Source organism: Phasianus colchicus, chromosome 4 (assembly GCF_987193195.1).
Source record: "Phasianus colchicus chromosome 4, bPhaCol1.hap1.1, whole genome shotgun sequence".
Taxonomy (NCBI): domain Eukaryota; kingdom Metazoa; phylum Chordata; class Aves; order Galliformes; family Phasianidae; genus Phasianus; species Phasianus colchicus.
In genome coordinates this window covers 15,698,686-15,721,699 of record NC_143439.1, presented here as the reverse complement: position 1 = coordinate 15,721,699, position 23,014 = coordinate 15,698,686, and the positions used below count along the sequence as shown (strand labels likewise).

General features: G+C 41.8%; 1 protein-coding gene and 1 long non-coding RNA gene across 6 annotated transcripts in view; one reads left to right on the top strand and one right to left on the bottom strand.

Annotated features, from left to right (window-relative positions):
* LOC116238091 (uncharacterized) overlaps positions 1-13,761 on the top strand; it is a 34,552-nt gene extending 20,791 nt beyond the window's left edge. Inside the window, exons 2-3 of the long non-coding RNA XR_004168875.2 lie at positions 6,147-6,326; positions 13,268-13,761. This is a non-coding gene — a long non-coding RNA (uncharacterized LOC116238091). The remainder of the gene's footprint in view (positions 1-6,146; positions 6,327-13,267) is intronic.
* Positions 6,335-23,014, bottom strand: part of SLC20A2 (solute carrier family 20 member 2) — a 57,586-nt gene continuing 40,906 nt past the window's right edge. For 3 of the 5 annotated variants that reach the window (XM_031607586.2, XM_090138684.1, XM_090138685.1), the window contains 3 exons: positions 12,989-13,174; positions 12,218-12,302; positions 6,335-7,820 (listed from right to left, as the gene is read on the bottom strand). In XM_031607586.2, the coding sequence (XP_031463446.1) occupies positions 7,656-7,820; positions 12,218-12,302; positions 12,989-13,174 (436 nt within the window). In that variant the 3' untranslated portion in view covers positions 6,335-7,655. Of the gene's footprint in view, positions 7,821-11,641; positions 11,727-12,217; positions 12,303-12,988; positions 13,175-22,461; positions 22,924-23,014 lie in introns of those variants that run through there. The other 2 variants (XM_090138686.1, XM_090138687.1) reach the window with 2 other exon arrangements.

Genomic DNA, 23,014 nt, shown 5'->3' with positions numbered 1-23,014 from the left:
TATGTTAACTTCATTTTTAAGACAGTGAAGAATGATGAGCTATTTCCATCTTTCAGCTTTGAGATAGCACTTCTCTGCCTTTCAGATTTCTAATTTCATTGACCCTGATCCTCTAAATAGGCTTAGTCCATTTCATAGAGACTGAAAAGTCATCTAAGATTTGCTTTTTAAAGAGAAGAAGTCAGATTGTTACAGCAGAAGAGCTGCAGACCAGAGGGTAGATCACTCTTTATGTAATTGTGCTGCAGTTACTCAAGCTTGGCAAAACAGAGGATGGCTGCCAGTCAGCATCTTGGAAGAAGCCAAGTTGAATATTCACTTTCTTTGACCACCTTAAATCAGAGCCTCTGCTTCTCACATTACATTCCAATTCTCTCTCATCTTTGCCATGTCCTCACCCAGCAGCAGGTTTCTTTTTCAAACAGCCTTTGTAGTGAGAGAAAGGTGCCTGGAATTTTAACAATGAACACTTTGAAATTTGTTGTTTCAGTGAACAGTCTGCTCCCCCCTCCTTTTCCTTCCTTCCCGAGGTGATTCAGCACACAGTTACTAGCTTACCTTTCATTCCTTGCCACTCTCTTTTTGTAGAACTTCTCCTTGTTGCTCACACTTTCTTGGTAGTTAAGACTATTTGTCATCATGCAACACATTTAACTACTTACGATACTAAGAATAATCCATCCTTTGGTTTCTTACCCCCTCCCATTTTTCCTGGGCTATCCATTAAATAGCTTGCAAATGTGGTCAAATACAACTTTTGCAAAGCCAATAGCTTTCCCTAGACACTTAACTATTAGAAATATTCATCTACTTGCTATAGTGTTGTGGTTTAACCTGGCAAGTAGCTCAACACCAAATAGCCATTCTCTCACTCTCCCCCTTCCCAGTGGGATCAGGGAGAGAATTAAAAAACAAAGTAGAACTCGTGAGTTGAGATAATGCCATTTACTAAGAAGGAGAAAAGGAAAAGGATAATAGTTATGACTAAACATATATAAATGTATATAACAAGCGATGCACAAGTAATTGTTCACCATCCCTAGACTGATGCCCAGCTAGACCCCCAAGCATTGGAGGAGAACCAGATGAGCTCCCACTTCTTTCAAAACTTCTGCATGATGCTATATGGTATGTAATATCCCTTTGGTCACTTTCAGACAGTTATCCTAATTCTATTACCTCCCAGCTCCTTGGATCCTTCACTGGAAATGGCCTTGGCTCTATACAACACTACTTAGCAGGCAACTGTAAACACTGGTGTGTTACCAACATTTTTTTCCTAGAACCAAAACACAGCATCATACCAGACACTGTGAAGAAAACAATTCTATTCCAGCTCAGACTAATACACGAGGATATTGTGTTGCCATTATTGCTGTTTCCTCTCATCCTTTGCCTTTCTGTCTTCACACCCAGCTCCACATAAATGCTGTCAAGGAAGACACTACTCTAAGACACATCAGAACGTGAACATTATGAACACCTCTTCGTCAATTAGGGCCCCCTTACAGTCCTATAACTTCTTTTCAGGGAAGAATGGCTTTGAGTGAGAAGACAAACGCAGTCAGATAGTTTTATTGAGTCTGAGTTATGCTATCTCTGGTCAGGAAAGTCTTAAAATCTAGCAACACTGAGAAATCTTGATGCATCCTAGTTCTTTTGACAGTAAGAATAAGCTTTTTGGAGAGAAATATAATTTTGTTAGCTTTTTGGGAAACACACCACCGTGATCCTGATTCAAGCATCCACATGTTGCTCACCACAAACTACTGATAACTACTGATGCTCTGTACCTAAATAGTCCTTCAGTTACTGCTCACATTGCTCTTTTCCTTGACACTTCACTGTTTCATTGCTTCAAATCCTGCTTCAACACAGCTGTGATTAGCCAGTGACTACACACTATTTTTCTTGCACTATTACATTATTTTTTTTTTCAACAAAGGGAAGTGGGCAATGTTGGCACGTGTTTGCCATTAGACATAGCACTGGGAACAATTTATTTGAGAGCAGTAGAGTTCAAGGTCACCATAAGACAAACTCATCCCTGTGTTTGGAAGTTAACTTCATTTCAGTCCTTTTAAGTACTCTTTACTTCAAAGACTACTTGAAAAGCAGACTTATTTCCATTAATGGTGCAGGGCAGTATTAAAATCCTGAATGCTTGCTCTTGCCAGGAGTTCTATATAGGGTAATATCTGCTGCTCAGCTCCACCAAAACTGAAAATGCAGTGTTAACTCATAAGCATTGTATATATGAGCTATAAGTTTGTATGTGCCAGGCTAGTCTGAAAACTAGCAGATCTACTTATGATGCTCTTGGTTCTACCATCCATTAATCCAAGGAAACAAGTGGTGTTATGCACTGTGCTGATGACTTACATGCTCTTGGGCATACTGCCTAGAATTGTATTTGTGAAGTCATTCAGGGCAGGTAACTACTAGATTTACTGAGTGTGGATACCCCAACATCTCTCAAAAATACATCCTCTACTTTTTATGTGCTTAAAGTTATCTGATGCTACCACACCTGAGACAGCAACTTCAATTAGAAAGACTGATAAGGAAAGAATCCAGTTTTGTTGCTGATCCCACATCACAAACAGACTGCATCTAGAGGCTGATTAACAGTATGGCAAATTTTTGTAGGTGTTACAAGGACTTCTGGAAACTCCAGTTAGCTTGAACAGTGATGCAACATGCATATGAGATCCTTCAAAGCAACAACACACTCTGGACTAAGTGTTTAACCATGCAATGCTAAAATGCATCACTGGTCACTAACATGTTTTCAGAGAAAGATTACTTTGGTAGGATAGCCACAAGCCAAGTTCACTTGTGGCTATCAGTGTGACAATCTAACTTGATTCATTGCAATTGAAGTAATCTTTTTCTCCTGGGATCTAGGATAATCAAGTATCACACAGCCAGTGCAATTAGATTTTGATCTTCGTACAACCTCACCTTCGAGCTCTGAGAAAAAAAAGAAAAAACAACCCATATTCTGCCAATGTTTGTGTTTTACAATTATTTTCTGCTCAGCTCTGTTGCTAAGCAGAAGGGAGGGGCTTAGAGAGCTTCAAAGCAGCAATATAATCTTGCTTCAGTTCCAGATCTCTTTCTCTCTGCGACCAGGAGATGGAAGCAGTGCTCCATCAAATCTATCAAACCATCTCAACATCTCTAAAGCAAAAGAAACACAAGGTAAAAGACAAGGTCAGACACCTCTAAACTTTTCAAAAAGACTTTTCCCAACAGTTGCCTTCCTTAGAGAGGAATATCAGCATATAAATAGAACCATATAAATAGACCTTCATCCAAACAGCCTTCTGTTCTCCAAAAGCATGTATTCATCCACATCCTTTTCAGCATCATTTTTTGTAAAGACCATACTCTGCCACTTCATTGCTCGAGAGTTCCCAGGTCTAGGCTATAAGCTCTCACCAAGAAACCTGAGTCTCTCTACTACTAATAAAAAACAAAGAAGCCCTAAGTAGTGCCCCATACCCTTCTGTTACACTACCCTATGTATTTCCCAGGAACATACATACACAAATACACCCTGTAAGTAGCATTAAGTTACATCCAACAGAAGTAATCTCAGCACATTTGGAATAAGCAGTTCCCTAAATCCAGGAGTTCTAAGCTCTAACTGCCCTCAGAGCAAGAAGTATTCACTTTGGAGTCATGAGTCCCACAGGACGGTGCAGGAAAAAGAGATGCTCCAACCAAGAGGACAAATAGGGAAACACGGGTTGCTACAGCACAAGACAGCAGCTTCTCTACTCTAGTCACACTGACAAGCAGAGAACAACTAGTAGCAGCAACCAGTCCCAGTAGAGGCCATCAGGTAGATGTGCAAGAACAAAGCAGCTCTGAAGACAATTAAGCCAGGCCTAACAGAGAACAAGGCTGGCTCCAACCCCTCTACAGCACATCTTCCAGGAAGGGAAGCTCAGACTTGGACTTCTATAGAGCTATAAGCCGTGGCCAGAGACTACAAAAGCAGAGATACCCAAGAGGGGGAGGAGGACAATTAGGGCCTATTGAGCACTTATTAGCCCTGCTAGTTGGTTGGCTCTCTACTATATGATTTGAGTTAAGGATATTACCACTGATCCTCCACATGATGTAAGAGACAGCAGAAAGTTCATTTTTTGAAGTTGTTTCTTTGAGAAAGGAATTGTAATTGTCTTGAACATTTTAATCATGTTTCTGCATTCATTCTTCATGCTTAAATGTGTTTTGTAGTGGCTGAACTAAACTGGCTGCTGCACTTAAGCAGTTCTTTGACTCCCATTCTTTTTAAATTTACCAAGGGTTATGAGGTGAGAAAACTGGGGTTGTAATCACCCTTGTCACTCCACATGACACAGCTGTGCTACGGCAGAGAAAACAGTACTAGTGGTGCAGGTGCTGGAACTTAGGTCAGAAATTGTGTTGGGATCCTCTTGCTTTTACCACATATGTTTCTGCTCGAGGCTTTCAGAGGGGTTTTCTGAGCGAGAAGCTGAATGTTGGAAGAAGAAGGGGTAGAATATAAAAATTCTGCCCTTTTGAGAGGGCTAGATAGCTTTGTTGTTGTCTCTTGGGTTAGCTATAGGATTGTAGAGATATATATGTTAAAAAAGAACAGTGTGTGTGTGTTAATTGTGGAGGGAACAAAAAAGTATATTAAATATATTAACAAGCATCTGGACTGGTAGAGAAAGTGGGTAGGGGTGAAGCTAGGTTTTGTAACACATTTGATTACCCATCTTGGTAAAAATTCTTTGTGTGAGTGAAAGTCCTCATCTTCATGTTCTGATTAGAACTGATTACATGTAAAATTAAGCATCTTTCTGATATTTGGGCTCCTTTGGTGGTTATCTCTTTAGTTCTGAAATAGACACTTGCATCCCTACCACTGATTACATTAAAATCACCACACTTCATGCTTCACAGGTGACAAGGTTAAACTTTTTGCTAATGAAAGGTGATACTGCAACATAACCATTCTACTTCAAGAGGTTGATCTTTCCAGGAAGCCTCAAAAAGCTTCAGCCTTGCAAGATTCATATTTTAGATCATTGCAGGTGTGATGTACAGCAGAGGGTGGATCTGAGTGTCCTGGTGGACAATAGGTTGGCCATGAGCCAGCAGTGTGCCCTAGTGGACAAGAAAGACAGCATGATCCTGGAGTGCATTAAAAAGAGCATGGCTAGCAGATCAAGGGAAAGGATCCTTCCCCTTCTATTCTGTCCTCCTGAGGCTACATCTCGAGTACTGTGTCCAGTTCTGTGCTCCTTCAGTTCAAGACAGGGGACTTTTAGAGGGTGTACAGCGGGAGGTCACAAAGATTATGAGGGGCATAGAGCATCTTCTTTTTGAGGAAAGGCTGAGAGACCTGGGACAGTTCAGCCTGGAAAGGACAAGACTGAGGGGAGATCTTGTCAATGCTTGTAAATATCTAAAAGCCGGGTCTCAAGAGAATGGGGTCAGGCTCTTTTCAGTGATGCCCAGTAACAGAACAAGGGGCAAAGAGCACAAACTGGAACATAGGAATTTCCATACAAACATGAGGAAAAACTTCTTTATTGCAAGGGTGAGAGAATGCTGGATCAGGCTGCTCAGAGGGAATGTGAGACTCCTTCTCTGGAGATACGTAAAGCCCTCCTGGATGGTTTCCTGTGCGGCCTACTCAAGTGAACTTGCTTTAGCATGGGGGTTGGACTAGAAGATCTGTGGAGGTACCTACCAACTCCTAGAATTCTTTAACTTACGTAAATAATATAACATGAAAATAGTGGGATGAGGGATGAGGCTAGGAGCCTTGGAGTGAAGCTGGTCTGCTCCTGACTTGGCCCCAGTCTCAGCACATGTGGTAACTATCACCCAAACCGGCTCTAGCTGAGTAGATTACAGTAGGCAATTATTGTGTATTTGGGCGGTACAGGGCTGCAGTTTTGACTCTAGGGCCATGTTCTGACTTTTGAGTATACGCATTGTTTTTCATAAATGATGGTATGCCAAAATGGTGTCATTGTTTCTTTCTCACCCTCCAGTTAATTATTCTTGGAGGTGTCCTCTTCTAAATTCTGCCCTACTGCTTGCAAACAATGCCCCAAAAGCCAACAGAACCTCATACTTTCCTTTCCTTTGTTCAGCTTTCCAGGACCTTCCAATTTTTCAAATTCATCTCAGATATCCCTGCGAGCAGCATACATTGCTTGTGGTCAGCAACACAGACACCATCGTGGAGACGGCATGGGTCGATGAGCTTTTCCTGCTTTGGTGCCCTTCCTCAGCATGGCTAACACAGATGAGGAACACTTAAAAAACGAGAGGTAAGAAGTAATTGGGGCTGTTTATCTTTTATTATAAATTTAGTATGAATGACCAATGGAAAAGTCACAATGGAGTACCAAGACCGTTTATCAAAATTTTTAGCAGCATTTAAACAGTAAGAGATTTCCAAACCTCTTCCAGACACCCCTTGCCCTTTGCCTCCCACCCACCAAACAGTAACCTTCACCCAAATGTGCTTCCCGAAGCTGTGCAGGGATTTAGCTCACCACCTCCTGCATCAAGTCCCCTGAGCTGCCATGAGGAATTGCATCCCAAGTGCTGGCCACCAACAGCCAAAGCCCCCAGCCATAAGAGTGGGGCTGAGTGGGTTTTGTGGCCCCGCAGTCACACCAGGCAGCCCCACTCCTGTACCAGAAGGCAGGCAGCCATGGCTCACTGGACAGAGGCAGATAAGATAATAGTCTGTGCTGGCACTGAGGCTGATGGCAGGGCAATGGGACCAGGGCTTGAGGGAAAGGTGGAAAGTAAGAAGTGAGACACTTCACAAAACAAAGTCAGTGGACTGCCAGCTAGAGTGGACAACAGTGTTCTGCCTACTAAGCAACGACAAGTAGAACAAACTTTTTTGTGTGCTTTTTTTGTTTTGTTTTGTTTTTAGTTACACTGAGATGGAAAGAGCCTAGCTGTTGGTAGCTTGGTGAAAATAGTGTTAAATTAGAGGTGAAGAAACACAACACACATCCACACGTGTAGACGAGAATATACTATTGGCAAGCTATTCCCCTGCTTCTTTGGTACTTCCTAAACTTTCTTATCCAAAATATATAAGGGAAATGCACCATTTAAGAGTTACTGTTTGTAAGTATTTACAAAGCCATAACCATTATGCTATGATACACCAAGATCAATATGATATGAACAGTTATCTTATGAAAAGCACTTAATGCACATTTTGTTCCAGTATCTTAGTAGCTTTAAAAAAATTCATGTGTTACGCAGTCCTGTACCTCGCTTCTTATATCAAATGGACAAGAAACATTTCCTAATCCATACTTCTCTTCAAAAGATTAAAAAATTGCCACCAAAATGATACACTATGTACAATTTTTTTTTCTAAATATTAAATTCTAGGCAATTATTTTCACCCCACTAATAATATAACTTAGGTATTGTTACCTACTATATGCATATATATTTATTTAATACATAAGAAATGGCACCACATCACCATGTCACCAATATGACACATTGTTATGTACAGTAGATAAGAAGTTAGATATGGAAGATGAATTCTCTCCAATCGGTCCTTTCATGGGAACGCTTCTCCCCTTGATGCTGGCTTGGCTACTTCCCCTGTTTGTGGCTCTTCAGACATAAGGTAGGATACCATACATCAGCAGTGCCATTACCCCTGCACTGAACAAGCCAGCCACTGGGACAGTCACAAACCAGGCAAGGAAGATGTTGCGGAAGAGGCGCCAGTCAACAGCTTTCTTGGAGCGGATCCAGCCAACGGCCACCACGGAGCCCACCTTGTAAGTGTGGGAGGAGAGAGAAAGAAGAGATGTGAGGGGTATGTCTCAGTTCCTGCACCATGTCTGCACCAATGCCAGTCAGCTGATACCAGGCTATGCTCGAAACCGGCGCACTGAGATATAGACCTTTTGGTGATGATGATGGCTGCCCTCAGTCAAGCCCTCCACAGGAAGTCAGCCTTTCTAGACAAGCCACCAAGCAAAGCACCCAGAGCTAACATCCTCCCTGCAGATGAACACATCAGCCTGATGCTAGGGGGCATGCAAACTACAGGAATATCAAGAAGCTTGGCTTCAGGTGGGGAAAATATCCTCACAGACACTAACAGGGCAGCTGAGGAGATTAGTGTTTCACATAAAATGCTGCAGCAAAGGTATAGCTACTATCTGTCTATCATTTATTCCTTCAAATGTGTTTTCAGTTCATGTACTTGCGTATAAACCCTTCATATTATTATGGCCACTCTGCCACTAACAAAACGATGTAGACCCATACATGTCTATTCAAAGCAGATAGTAAAGCATTAAGGAATGTGGAAACAATATTCAGCTTTGAAGGAATTGAAACTCCAAAACACAACCAGGCTTATGCTCCCCTCCTGCAGGCTAAAATGACATCCCTGCTTCCTCTTCCTTATTCATTTTCTTAATAGGAGAATTAGTCCCTCTCTATAGACTACAAGCAAATGATGCATGGAGCCAGGGAAATTATAAATGCTGGAGTGTGATAGGAGAGGATATCCGATCCACATCTTTGTTAATACCTACATAACTTCTAACTGCTGCCTAACCTCTCTTTTTAGAGGCAAAAGCGCTTCGTTGACTACCCTATCACTCTCGTATCACTGAATCAAATGCTCCTTTGACATAACAAGAAAAAACTAAAGTTGATGTTCTGGGACTTGAAAGGCCTTGGCTTAAAGAAAGCATGAGATGTTCCCACAGAGGAGTGGACCCAACGCTTTGAAGGTCAACTTCAAGACTGGGTGAAATTACATGAAGGACCATGTTTTATAGGAGGTATACGTCTGAGGGAATAAAACTAAAAGATTGTTTTGTTTTGTCTGTAGGTTGACCTGATCTAATAAGGAAATTTGCTAGGTAATATTTAATCTGAATATACCAGGACTGGACAATGTGCTAGGCTGTGCTTAGCTGGGGGAGCATGAGGCCTGTCTGTATGTGGCTTGCAGGAATCTCGAGAAAAAAGCAGCACCTTGCTCAGTAAAAAGGAACTCCTGGCTTCTGAACATCTCAGGTGTTAATCCAGGGAAACAGTACTTTTCCAGCAGCTCAGCTGTTAGGCTCTGCTTTACACTCTGCATGCTTTTAGCACCAGTGTGACATGCTACAACAAGGAGCATTGCTTATTGAGCAAGCCTGAAATTTACATACAGTAATCTCTGAGTCCTTCCTGAAATTTAAAAGGTATCAGCAATGATGGCATTGGTAATTTGTTTTAAACATAATCAAAGTTTAGTTGATTAAAAGTAATTCAGATGGACTAAAGGTTAGGAGAGTAGCTAAAACTTCGGTGTAGAGCAACTACACCTTCTGTGGAATTTCAGATGACATCTACTTCGAGATTGGTTTGAAACCAGTGCAGTTTGCCTTCAGTATGCTCTGCTCAGAGCAGATCAACAGGAAATTCCTGTGCAGTCGTGCCTCAAAATAATACCCAAACTACCATAACTCTGTTAATAGCAAGACAGAGAGTGTTTACAACACCCAAAATAGTAACAGCAAAATAGATCTGGCAGTGTGACCTCAACAAAGTTACTTTTGCACAGAAAAAGCACCTACCTCCTGCACTCTGTTTTTCTCAGTGTGTTACAGCTGAGAAGCACCTGTTTGTAGGTCTCACATTTTACAGTAAACAACAGGCACTGTGTATGAGACCCAGCGCTGGCTGCTCGCCTACCTGGGCAGCAGAAGGGGGAGGCATGCATTCACAGCACACTGGTTTTTCCATGCTAAACTCAAGACAGGCTGAACAGGTGAAATCATGTTTCTGCTGATTGAAAAAAAAAGAAACTTCTGTCTCAACGGCAACTGCTTCTTTGCTGTGTCTGCAGCAAATTCCATAAGGAAAGATGGAGGAGCTGGCAATGCTGTCAGGGAGACATTTTCCCATGGCGTGAATGACAGATAATCACTCCCATATGCCTTCACTGGGCCCTTGACCAGTGAACTGATCTCTCAACTCACAGTTTCGTTTTGCTGAAACACTGGTGTAGTAGCGTGATGTTCTAGAACAGCCTAATCCTGTTAGGAGGTAGATCCTCCCACTAAGAACAACCTATCTAATTATACATAGCAAGCTGCAAGTAGGAGGTGAAGACTTAACGACATTAATTACTTTCATGGAAGCAATTTTTGAAGAGTTAATGTGCCCTGCCATTCAAAAAGACCAAGACTTTGACTTGAGTCAATGTGTTGAGTCAATAAATACATTCTAACACAGCCCTCTCATTAGCTGATGGCTTCCAAGAAAATTTCCCTTTTGCATTTAAAGTTGTCTATTTGTCTGCACCAAAGCGTATTTTCTCTTTTCTGATGGCTGACTAGAAGGCTCCAGGCACACAGTGCAGATAATCAAAGCTGCATTATTCTCCCTGGCCAATTCTTCATTGGGCATTTGACTTTGACTTAGCTGAAAGGGAGCTGTTTTGGAGCTACCATTTTCACAAGTGGCTCATGTGTTACAAACTTTTTCCCTGATTGAATCAGAGGAACCAGTTAGGCCAAGTAGCCTTTCAGAACAGTCCAGGCTTGGCTACTGATCAAAGGACTCTACAGCAGAAAGAAATAAATGATTTTGCAACTTTCTGCAACTTTCTGAAGAAGTAGTTTTCACTAGAAAAGGCCAATTGAACTAACTCTGGGTGTTCAGCAAGATTTGTGGATTTTAAGATTCTTTCAAAGCCACTGGTGAGTAAGCTCAGTATCTCACTGCCTGCCTGCTGCATTGCAGTGAGCCCCAAAAACCTGCCCTGGCAGAGCTGGGAGGGCTCCAAGGCCCCCCAGGTGCACAACCGAATCCCTCAGGATCTGGCTCTGCTAGGGCTTAGTGGTACATCTCAAAGCAGACTGCCTGGCAGCTGCTGGCTCCCCAAAGGGATCCTCACCACGCTCTACTGGAAGGTGACTTATACAGCCAGCTCTGAGTGTCCAGGAGTCCATGGGGAAGCAAAGGGAAGGCAAAAATTATACTGGACTCATGAATTTCCTGTGGAATCAAATTCCAAATTCCCAGTGTTCTTCTGCAGTGCAAATGCTCTGTGATGTCTACCAGCCTCTACACGGGTTTTCTCCTATAGCATGTGACACAACCTTTATCAATCTTGTCTTCAAGCTGGGCTTTTTAAAATATATATGTGTGTACATATATTTATATATAAAATATCAAATTACAGAGACTGTATTCTGTGTTATAATGCACAAAAGTGAGGATGAATTGGTTTAATAGAAGAAAGAAATTAAATTATTAGCGTAAGGATGTAACGCTGTTTTTTTTATACAAACAGCTCTAAACTACATGTAACCCGGATCACACAAACCACGAGCCTATGTTATTTTAAGAAGTCTATATTAGTTCAATATGACTAAGCAAGGATCAAAGACATTCCAGACTTTTGTGCAATTACTTGTAATGCTGACTTTGCTCAGCTCTACCTGCTTTATACAGTCTTTGGTGTTTTGTCTGCATGGTGCATCGCGTAGTGAAGGCAATCTGCAGCAATCGGTATATCTCGTATTTTGTTATGGTTTGTCCTAGTGATGTGATTTACTGATGGGGTCACTGCAAACTCCAATACCTTGCAATGGGTGGAGCTTATTGGAATACCCACATTTGAGGCTACAAGTACCGTTAGCGCACACATTACTTCAATGCAAAATCCACTGTGAAGAAATAAAAAAAAGACATATGGAAAACCTGTAGTAAAAGAGTTATATGCAGGAAATCCCATGCCATGCACTTAACAAGAAAGTGAAGTATAATGATGAATGGTGCGCAGCCTCTGAACAAGGGAGAAACGCTACACGACCAGGTTCAAATGGCACCTTTGGAGGAAACCAGGCTTTCCACTGCCAGATGCCCCTGCAATTGTTTGCTTTAAAGTGAGCTCACATGTTGGTAAGCAATGTTTTTCTTTAACCAGCTAAACCAGCTAAAGGAGTTCACACTCCAATGGCTGCCATGCCCAATTGCAACAGCTTTATTGTGACGTCAACGCAATATTTGGAATCTTATTTTATTATTTTTTAAAGGGCTGTTTTCCCTTTGCCACACTTCCCTTGCATAAACGTGCCATTATCCACTGATCTGAGCAGCATAGTTAAAGATGAATAGTCCAGACTGCCCTGACTGCAGTCACTCGGCGAAGGCATACCTTGCAGTGTGTAGTACTGACAGGAAGTCCAACATTGGAAGCTACCACAACTGTGAACGCCGAAGCCAACTCAATAGTGAATCCACTGCGGGAAGCATAAGAAAACACTTCACAATCACTCTTTGCATCAGCTTGGACTGATACCACGTGCAGTCTGCCAAAGTCTTACCTGTGTCTTCTTCAACCATTTATCTCCAACTGATTTTTGTCATACAAATAAAGAGAACAAGGAACTGCTGAATAATGAAAACAGCATGAGCTAATCACCTGCAGTAACTGGTGGCACGGCTCATTGCGTCAGGAGCTTTTGCTATGTTATGCTGCGGTGAATCATGCCTGATTAGTGATTTGGTTAAGCACCAGAAGAGGTCTAATACGTACCAAGGACAAAAATTACTGTAATGAATATATAGGCTTTGAATAGTCTGAAGCACACCAGGAAAGCCACTGTAATCTCACAATTCCACATACACCTTGTGCCATGTTAGTCAGGTCATCAGCAGAAGACTGTTCACACAGACCTCCACACCTCAAACTCACTCAGTATTAGTTTATAGGTATATACATATTTTTCAATTTTCTTTCTTTCTCTTTTTTTTTTTTTTTTCATCCCTCCTTTCTTTCTCTTTCTTCTCATTTTTTAGAAGGACAAAGAAATCAAAGCCAGGTTATCATTAAAGCACAGCAAAAACAGCAAAGTACTGCCACAGCAGTTTCTCAGACTGGCTCGCACACAAATATCAACCAGCATAATGATAACTGAGCACCTACCTTGAGGGTGTGATTGGAGTGAGGTCTTTACCCATAGTCTGGATAACTCTTCTGCCCCAGACCCAGAGACCCACGCAGATCCCAACCCCTCCATAAAACAGCAGCCAGACGGGAGTTGATGCTTCTTGCATGACACCATCTTGTTCATAGATTAACCACAGTGCAACAAGGGGACCGATTGCATTACTGGAAAAAAAAGAAAAAGAACATCACTCGAGTTATAAAAATGTAGGTAATTGCCTTCAAAGGAAATTTTTTGTGCTTGATTTTTCTTCACAGTGTGTGCAGAACTGCTGACTCTACAAGCAATACTCCTCTTCACTTGTGAAGACTGCAGCAGTGGACTCTCATCATGTTGCTTTTTCAGATGTCACTTAACCACTGATAACTATAGCAAGTGCTGAAAACAATTCACCTTTAATAAATCATTTCCAGAATTGTCAGAGTTGGTAATATCTTACATGTCTGTTCTGGGACAAAAAGCAGCATTATCAGTATCAAAATGAAGTTAACTAAAAGTTTACCAATTCAAGAGCTCTGCATCTTTAAAATTCAAGAATTAAATGATCTTTTGTCAAAGAGGGAAATTAATGAATAACTCTAGAGAATTTTAGAGAAGATGTAGATATTATCTAGTCTGATAACATGCAACTTTCAGAGATATGAGAAGAATGTGGATGGGAAGGTGACTCCAAATACACTGCATAACTGATTAGTCTGGATCAGAGAGAACTATTTGGTTACATTGAACTGCCATAAGCTCATTTCACTATCCTGTTACTGCTGTCTAGAAATCCATGGAAATTCAGTGACATTGAAGTCCCCACTCCAAGGCACGCCGCAGGATATTGGTGCCTTGCTCACGCTCCAGTACCTGGAGGAAGATTTCTGACTATGCTCATTCTGAAAAAACAGAAAAAAACACATGGTATTTCTCAGAATGAGTGCAGAAAAACTTGGGAGCTGGCATCCAGTTATCGTAGAGGCCTAAAAACAGAAAAAAGCAGATAAGAACTTTGACATTACTTTTTTTTTTTTTGCAATTTTCACTAAAACCAAGCTTGCCCTGCAGAGTAGCATTTAGCACAAATTGTAAAAGCATAGAGACCAAGGCAGTATTATAAGTAAATCTAAATAACAAAAAGAGCAGCACAAACCTGCCCGATGTCATTCAAAAAGTTTGAATAGGAACAGGAAACTCCCTTCTTTGTAAAGTGATAACAGAGTGCCAGTGGTGGTGAATGACACGTGCAGCACCAACAGCTATGCTCACCCTGTCTCAATTTAGCTGCTGGTCTTGCTCCAAAGCACACAGTTGGAACAAGGGACATTTTTAACGTCAATTGTTGAGCAAAGCAAGCCACTGCAACCTACAGTCAATCATTTAGTTGAATCTCATCTTTACAGGAGAAGAGGTTGCATACTAACAGCTAAGTCCTCAGTATTGCTAGCACAGCATGTCTGAGCAACACAAAATCTCCTCCTTCCTGTCTCCTGGTCTATGTGGAACCAGACCCCAAAACTGAGAAGTGCCCCTGCAGAAAAGTGACCAGGAAGGCATTCTGCCTTGTAAACATACACAACACTCAAACAGCAAGTCAAACAAAAGTGCTTGAAAACTCTCTAGTTTAAAAAGGAATGAATAATTCTTAAAGATTTTGAGAAAAATCTGGAAATAAATTAGTGAGCTAACATGAATAATAAGATCCAGTGGGTTTGAAGACATTGGAATGAAGAACTAAATACTTTTTAAATAAAGAGTGAATTCCACTAACAAATATACCTTAACATTCTGCTCTATCTCAATACCTGAATATACATTTGATTTGTTGAATTTTGTGAATGCATAAGTGCAGTCATGCTTTACTGCCTGAATGCAAGAATTGCTTTGTCTTGAAGGTACATGAAAAGATACATGAACTAAGCATTTCTATTATTTTTAAGTTGACTTGCAACTTCTTGGCCACCGTTTGCAGATGCAGATTAAATTACATGCATGTTTTAATGCCTTATTGTGCATGAAAGGTAACTCACTGCACCTTCAACTAATGAAGGCAGCTGTGGATGAGAGTAACTAAAACACTGATCTGATGAATAAAGGGAAAACTGATTTTCCCTTCTTATAATGGTGAATGACATAGGGACAACCTTCCTGTGGAAAATAACAAGTACCTTTGGAGCAAGCCCAGGCACTGATTCCTGACTGTTCTGAAGAGATTATGCATGGATATTTGTCAGTCCTAATGTAAACGGGAAAGACAGAAAAGGCTTCAAAAACAACAGCAGAAAACGATGGTCTTTTGTACCAAAATCCAGTTTTAATTATTTGCAAATGCTACAACTCTGTGAATCAACTAATCCTAATCCTCAAAGAAAAGCTTATTTTCTTATTGTGGCAAGAGAGGGTGAGGCAAAATTCCACTGACTTGTACCTAGCTATGGAGGATTGAAGCGGATAATGCTGCAGATCGGAGGAGACCGTACCAAACCACAGAGGGCAGCACTTCTGATACCATCTCTGGATGGAAAGAAAACAGAGGAGCACTGGATCAGTGTATATTGAGAAGTCAGAAAGGTAATTAACTGCATTGTCAAAAATGAATATGTAGACCACTGGGTAGCTATTTACACCACACAGGCATTTCTCCTCTCTATCTATTGTTTTCAGTATGGCTTAAATATTCAATTCCTAGGAACAACCGTATCTCCCAGACTGAATACCTGCGAGAGGCTACCATCAAGCAGCAAACTGGCAGTGGTGTGGAGCCAGGGTCTCCAATCTACTACCTGCATGGCTTCTGGGTTTGTTCAGCAGGTCCAGTCCCAGGGACATGAGGTATCAGCTTCCTGTGCCAAGTGGGAAACATCTCTAGAAAAAGCCATCAGCCTTGTCTCACCACAAAACTGCCAAAAAGTTATCAATGAACAAATCTGATTTACAAACTGCTGAGATTAGGATTTTGGTACACCATGTGTCATCTTCAAGACACTGCTATTTCTATGTGCAACCAACCATCCTTGGGACTAGGAAGAGTTCATCAATGGATGACAGCTGGTCCCAACAGGAGAGTAAGAGAGAGATAACACATCAGTAATAGGTTGTTAAAAGACTTTGTTTTAAGACCTTCTGTGGTGAACAGATGTCTCCTGCAGCTGAGTGACTAAGCAGTTGAACCATGATATGGGCTACGCTAGGATGTGGTTTGCAAAATATCTCCCACAGTTCTGTCTCATTTGATTCAAGATATGATCAGAAGAAAAGCAGACCTAAAATCTTCCAAGTGTTTGGCCAACACTAATTTCACAAGTATTCTGAAGTTGTGATTTTCTCTTACCCTCCTATGGCAGCTCTTTTACTTGCTTTAACCAATGTGTATTGGTGCTGGAGGTCCCACCTGGGAAAGTCTTATTCATAGTAGTTAGAGGGAGAAGATAAAAGAAAAAAGAAAAAGGCCTGAGGTAACCACCAAGTGGGTTTGGACCCCCATCTGCTTCTATCTCTTGTAAAACTGCCATTAGGTTCCTATGCAACTGGGATGCTTCGGAGCACATTACTGCATAACTTAGTTTTGCATCTAAAAGCCAAGATAACACGGACCCTGTTGGGGTGCTACTTTAGTTTCCTATATCTACAAATCAATGCCATAATATGCATTTTTTCACTGAGCACAAGAGGATTCCAATGCAAGTTAATTTTATGCTGCATTTATAACACATCATGGCAAGAGAGTCCCAGCTCCTGAGTCTGCCACGAAGCATGCTCTCCATGCCTATTTTTTACTATTTCTGCTGGTCTTGGCTGCATGAGAGGTGTCAAGCTGCCTGCTGCCTGCAGATGCATGATCCAGGACTAGCAAACACCTACAGCAGCACTTACGCTCACAGACTCATGTCACTATGGCACAGTCAAGCAGCTTGGACCATTTCCGAAGTGCTTGCTGATCTTCCTGGTTATCTTCTAGCTTTCTCAACTAACATAAATTGGCATGACTTCTCTTTTCCTGCTCATTTGTGCCAGTTGAGAATCTGTCCCAGAGCATTTATAAAACTGTTGTGAAAGACAATGCTTGACAGTTCTTCTGAACTATAAATAGAGTTGGCTTTGCCTCTCCCCTGAGAGACAGATAGTATTACCACCAATAACAAAAAACATTCAGCTGTCATGAGACAGGCTTAGAAATTACCAGTTTGCCATGCAAACATACATTCACACACATGCATGCAAGTAGAGATTTTTATGTGCTTTTGGGTCATGTGTCCAGTTCTTTGTCTATAGGAACAAAGACTACAACTTTTTTTTTTTTTTTTTTTAAGTAAAAAGATTTTTTCAGAAGTGAAAGGATACTATCAGTTGAGAACTCTGTAAATCACCAAACCTCATGCAACTTGCCATAATATTTTGTGAACTAGCAACGCTATTTCCTAGCTACTTCTTATTTTAGTGATTTGCTCAAAAAGAAAATCTAATCGTAGTTGAATGCTAGACTCTGACTAAGCTTTCTGTTATAATCTGTGAGCTGCAGGCTATGTGATGACTATGCTTTGATTCTTTGCTATCTGAAAGTCAAACTGTGTTTTCGACATTTTTTCAAGTTCACTGGAAGAAGTTTAGTGCATACACTACTGCTGATTCAAACTCAACTATGGGCAAAATAGCTGAAAAATCTATATTAAACCTCCAGTTTTACACATACAGTTATGAATTTCCCATTCATTCAAGTATTTTCCAAAACAGGCTTTCACAAATGACAGTAAACTTGTCTCTGAACTTCAACTGGGAAATTAAGTGGGACTTTTTTTTTCTTTACTGCCGTCATGCTCGGAGACATCACATAACTGATTAACACTGCAAGGAAAGTTTGCTGTGTGCCAACAGCAAAAAATACTTCCTAATTTCCAAAGATCTCAGATTATAAAAAAATGGCTCTTGCTTTTAACCTACTTCCAAAAACCTACAGAATTGTGTATCATGGTATGTGTACACAGCATTGTGTGACAACTGTGTGTCACAGCTATGCCCCATGAAGTACAAGTGTTGGGCGTGTTTTGAGTCATGAAAACCACATGTTTCTTCCTGTAGCTCATCAATGTGCACTGTAAATGGTGGCCCTGAAACATAAATCCCTGCAGGCTGCAGGAAAGGATGAAATACATTTTACCACTCACTGCAGCACAGGAATACACATTCCTGCCACTCCTACTTCTTGGAGAGGCAGGGGGGTTGGTAAAGACACAAGGGAAGAAATGCCTCTCCCCAAATGGCATTGAGCCATTGTACCACCAGTAGGGACAAGCTATTCCCAAAAATGTCTGTGCTATGTGATTCTGGCAAAGGGAGAGATAATAGTCTCTTTCTGCTCTTCCCTCACTGGCCTGTGTGGCAAGGAAGTGATGGCACAGCTACAGAAGCACTTAGCTGGGTAATTCAAGACGCAAGATTCAAACCTACTCAGGAGACCAGCTGCACTTTCAGGATATTCTGCTATTGAAAACCAAAGAAATCAGATTTCAGGCTGCTCTCTGTAGTAACAGACAGATTAGCTTCCAAAATATTCTAAGTGATCTTGGCTGCAGCTCTCAGGGAGGAAATAAGAAATGTTTATTTTGTAATCTGGCCTCATTATATCTCCTGTAGATCCCTTATTCAGCAAGGAAACTGAATCCCAATAAGCGCTCTGTGTGCAGGGAGATACTGACAATGTTCTGGCCCTTTACTCTTTTCACTTCATTGCATCTACTCTGAGAAGAGGGGAGAAAGTGAGTCCCAGTGCTGCTGGCGTGCTCTGACCCGTAAGTCCAGTTAAGCCTGTAGGGATGGGAAAGGAGAAGTTTCCTTCATCCATCTTTGGGCAAGCCAATGTTTCCTAGTTTCACTCACATCACTTTGAATAACAATATATTCCCTATCTGCTAGAGATTCAGCTTCTAAGACATTGAAATAATTTTTAGAAATATACAAAATACTTTTCTCTAGCTCTGAAATAGCTCTGAAACTTCCCTGGCTTTCGGGAAAGACTAACTCAGGCTTTGTATGCAGCAACAGCCCTACAGCTTTGGTGGTTCTTTCCCTGCCTGCATCTATACAGTAACTGCAGGCTGCTGAGGTTGTAGCACTGAACTGTGGGTCACCAGGATTCCTGCTGAACAAAACTGTATTTACAGAAATACAGAAATGCGCTCAGTCCAGCACAACTATAGGTGCATATAATCCCTGATGACCAATAAAGCCTAGCTTCTCTGGAAAGCTGGCTCTGAACAAGCGTTTAGGAAGCTGGCAGGTTTCCCCATGTCATGCTCCTGGCCCAGGTTTTTTTTTTCCATCCTGCCCTTTTTATTCTCCTGTTGCCCTTGCAATGACCTGACGTGCTCCCTTTGTGCTCGGATGTTAAGCCAATGTGACCTGCTCGCTCAGCCCCACTGATTAAGTCCAACAACAACATTTTTTCAGAGGGTCTGTCCCCACACATTTCGTTGGGATTTTAAATTCTTTAGATTTCATTCAGCCCATGTGCATCGGAGTGTCACAAGGCGCTGGGTCCAGCTCAGTTAGTCCTGGCCCTGGAAGAGCTCCAGCTTCCCCAGCACCATGTGTATGAGTATTGCAGCAGGAAGGGATGGTCTGAACAGAGCAGGCTGCCAAATAAGGAGTCACCATGGCTCCCTGCTCCTTTTAACATACAGCTGCCTTGGTAAGGATCCCTGCAGCCGCTGGCCGTAATTGCTATCTGTGCTGATAGTTATCACTGTGACACTGAATGGCAGAGATGAGCTCTGAAAAAACTGAGGTCTATCTACCCTTTTGCTGAGTTAGTTCTGCAGTCAAATGCAAACTACTGATTCAGCTCTCCCAGGTCCAGGGGAAAGGACTGCAGAATGAAACAAGGGAAATTCACATATGATTTTTTTGCTTGCTATACTGCTATCCAAACCATACGAGGCACCTCTGCTCCATCAAGAGTTTCAGGGCAGTATCATGGCTCAGTCCATACCATATGCTGCTGCCTTTTATTGTAACCATTTAACCACCTGCAAGTTGCACTTGTTCTATCAGCTTTTAATTTGTCTCTCTTTGCTCCTCTCATCTGCTCCTGTCCATCCCTAGGATAATAGCAAACAGCCTGATGGAAAATAAACAGAAGAAATGTGAGGAGGGACAATTCTGAGACAAAAGAGGAGAATGGAGAAGGCAAATCCAAGGAAAAATCTGTGGATGAAGTAGGTGCTGCCCCGAACATAGGAGCAAGGAGTTTTTAAAATCAAATGCAGAAGCAAGCAGGATTTTAATGTCAGGATTCAAGGATGAGAAAGAATAGGAAAGCAGCAGCAGCACTCAAAATGAGTGAAAGGAAGGGGAATGAGGAAGACAGGAGAAAAAATAGCAGAGAGTGATGGAAGACAGGTTGCCTAGGCTTGTTTTCACACAGATATGTGGACAGAAAGCCATGCTACTAGTGAGGTTCTGCTCCCTTATTTTTAAAATTGCACACTGTCTCCTAAGCTCTGCAGATCTTTATGTAATATGTTGAGGAGCCAAAAGCCCAGTAAGAATTCTTCTGCTCTGCTAGACATGCACTACACAATCAACAGGATAGAAATCTGCATCCCCAGAGCATTTTATCAACTCAACATTTTTGTCTTTAGCTTCCATGACTAGTTGGAACTCAGTAAATCTGCAAGAATGGATTCATTTGCAACCTGGGATAAGATCTTAGATCCATGGCCATCTTCTTGTGTTTTTAGCACCTCTGACAAAATGAGCTAACTTGTTCTTTAGTTTTGCAATTATTTGAATTCAGCTTAAAAGAGATCTTTGAAGGAAATGTATTTAATAAAAAGACACGCTTGCTAGCAAGTTTGGGAGGATCACACTGACAGAAGTAAGTACAGATCTGTAAAACATTAAAAAATATGAATTTTCAGGAAAGGATATTGCCAAGGCAACAAGCCAGTCTAAATGGGGAATTCTGGGGGAACTATGCTATTGGCACAACCGAGCACCATCAAACAGGGTTTGAACTTCATCTTTCATCCTGTCCAGCTCCTACCAACTACCAACAGGGACTTTATAGCAGTCTACTGGTACTTAAAGGGGGGCACTACAGTAAAGCTGGGAAAGGAATCTTTATGAGGCACTGTAGTGACAGGACAAAGAGTAATGACTTTAGGCGAAAAGATGGTAGATGTAGATGAGACATTAGGAATAAATTGTTTACTAACGGGATGGTGAGGCTCTGGAACATGCTGGCCAGAGAACTGTGAATGCCCCATCCCTGGTGGTCAGCACCAGGTTGGATGGGCTTTGAGCAATCTGATACAGAGGCAAGTGTCCTTACCCATGGCAGCAGGGCTGGAACTAGGTCATCTTTAAGGTCTCTTTCAACCCAAATCATTCCATGATTCTATGATAACACAAAATTTGATTTTTGAATGGACTGCATCCTAACAGTGCACTTCTAACAATTTCTACCTTCATCTGCTGACAGAAAAGGCAAGTGGTGCTTGCAAGAACATATCAGTCCTCGAGGAATACCTATAGACATCAGTTAGAGAGCACATGTGAGTATTACAGGTACTTGCTGTTGTAGAGTGCAAACTTCCCACAATGGCCTTTCCCCAGAAGAGGGGCAAAGGAAAGCCATTCATCTGCTACAAAAGTTAGATGCTCAGCTCAAGATTATTTGACACAAGAGAAATCTTGACATAACCAAGTGCTGCCTCCTTGATTTGACCTAATGAACACACTGTGCTTGGATTTTGATAGGGTCCTTCAACAAGGGCCCTTACAGAAATTAAGCTGTCATGAGATGACAGGAAAGCCTCTCTTAGGGATTAATAACCAGCTAAAAGGGAGCAAGAGAAAAGCAAAAATGGTGAGTAAATCTCTTCAAATAGCACTTTAGCTCTTTACAAATGACAAAAGGGCTTCACAAGTTATTACAAAAGGAGCAGGGAATGAAACAAGGAATACAAGTATCAGATCCACACCCTGCGTGGGCATGCATCTTCTCCCTTCAGTCTCAAAAAGGCAACCTGGAAGAGATGCATAAAGTGCAGCAAGAAAAGAACAGCTCCCATATACGCAAGAGTTAAACAGACAACAAATCTTCAGCATGGGCAAAGAAAAAGGGCTCAGAAAGCAATGGGACAAAGTCCTAGAATAGAAAGCCATCAAAGCAGAGCTGCAGACAAAAAGCTCTGAGGTAAGCAGCCTCTAAGCTGCAGATGCTGGGAGAAGGAATACATGAGAAGTAATATTAGTACTGTTTGCTCTTCCTCATATGATCTTCCTGTTGGCACCTGCCGTTGGTCACTGCCAGAACTTGGGTACGCTCCTCCATGGGCCTTTGCTCCTGCTCAGAGTGCTTGAGCACAAATCCTGATCAGTGGAAAACATCCAAGTGAAAAGAAAGTCACAATGCTGCCCTCTGATCCAGAGGGAAGACATCATCACAGACAGAAGGCATCCTTCTCAGAGCCAGTAATGAAGAGAGCAGTAGTAAGAGTGAGGACAAGAAGGCTCTTCAAAAAGCATTATTCTGAATTCCCGAAACACTGGATGGATGAGGAAAGCAGAGACATGTTTTTTTAAGTGTTTTTGAGATGAGCTGTGAGTTAAATTGGGCAGCTGACAACAGCAAGGAGCAATAACTGTTCTCCTTGCTGAGTGGGACAGTGTTTGCACAGATACCTAAGGAGGGCTATGAAAGCTATGATTACTGTAAAGCCCCGTTGCAAATGTTGAAACTGACACCAGTAACTCACATCTAAAACTGTGAAGGTTCAGCAAGGAGGGGACTCGGGATGGCCCAAGCTTAACCCAACAGACTGCTGCTTCTACAGTCAGTACCTCTGAGCAGGCTGTCACAGGAGATCTCTGCGGGGACATTATCATGTGGATCAGTGCAGGCATGGGGAAGAGGCAGTTCAGCCCAATCCTAAAGGAAAAAAAATTTCCCATAGGAAAAGCATGCAAACCACCCTTCACCCACTGAGAGAGCAGGGTGCAGCACGTCTGTGCAGATAAAG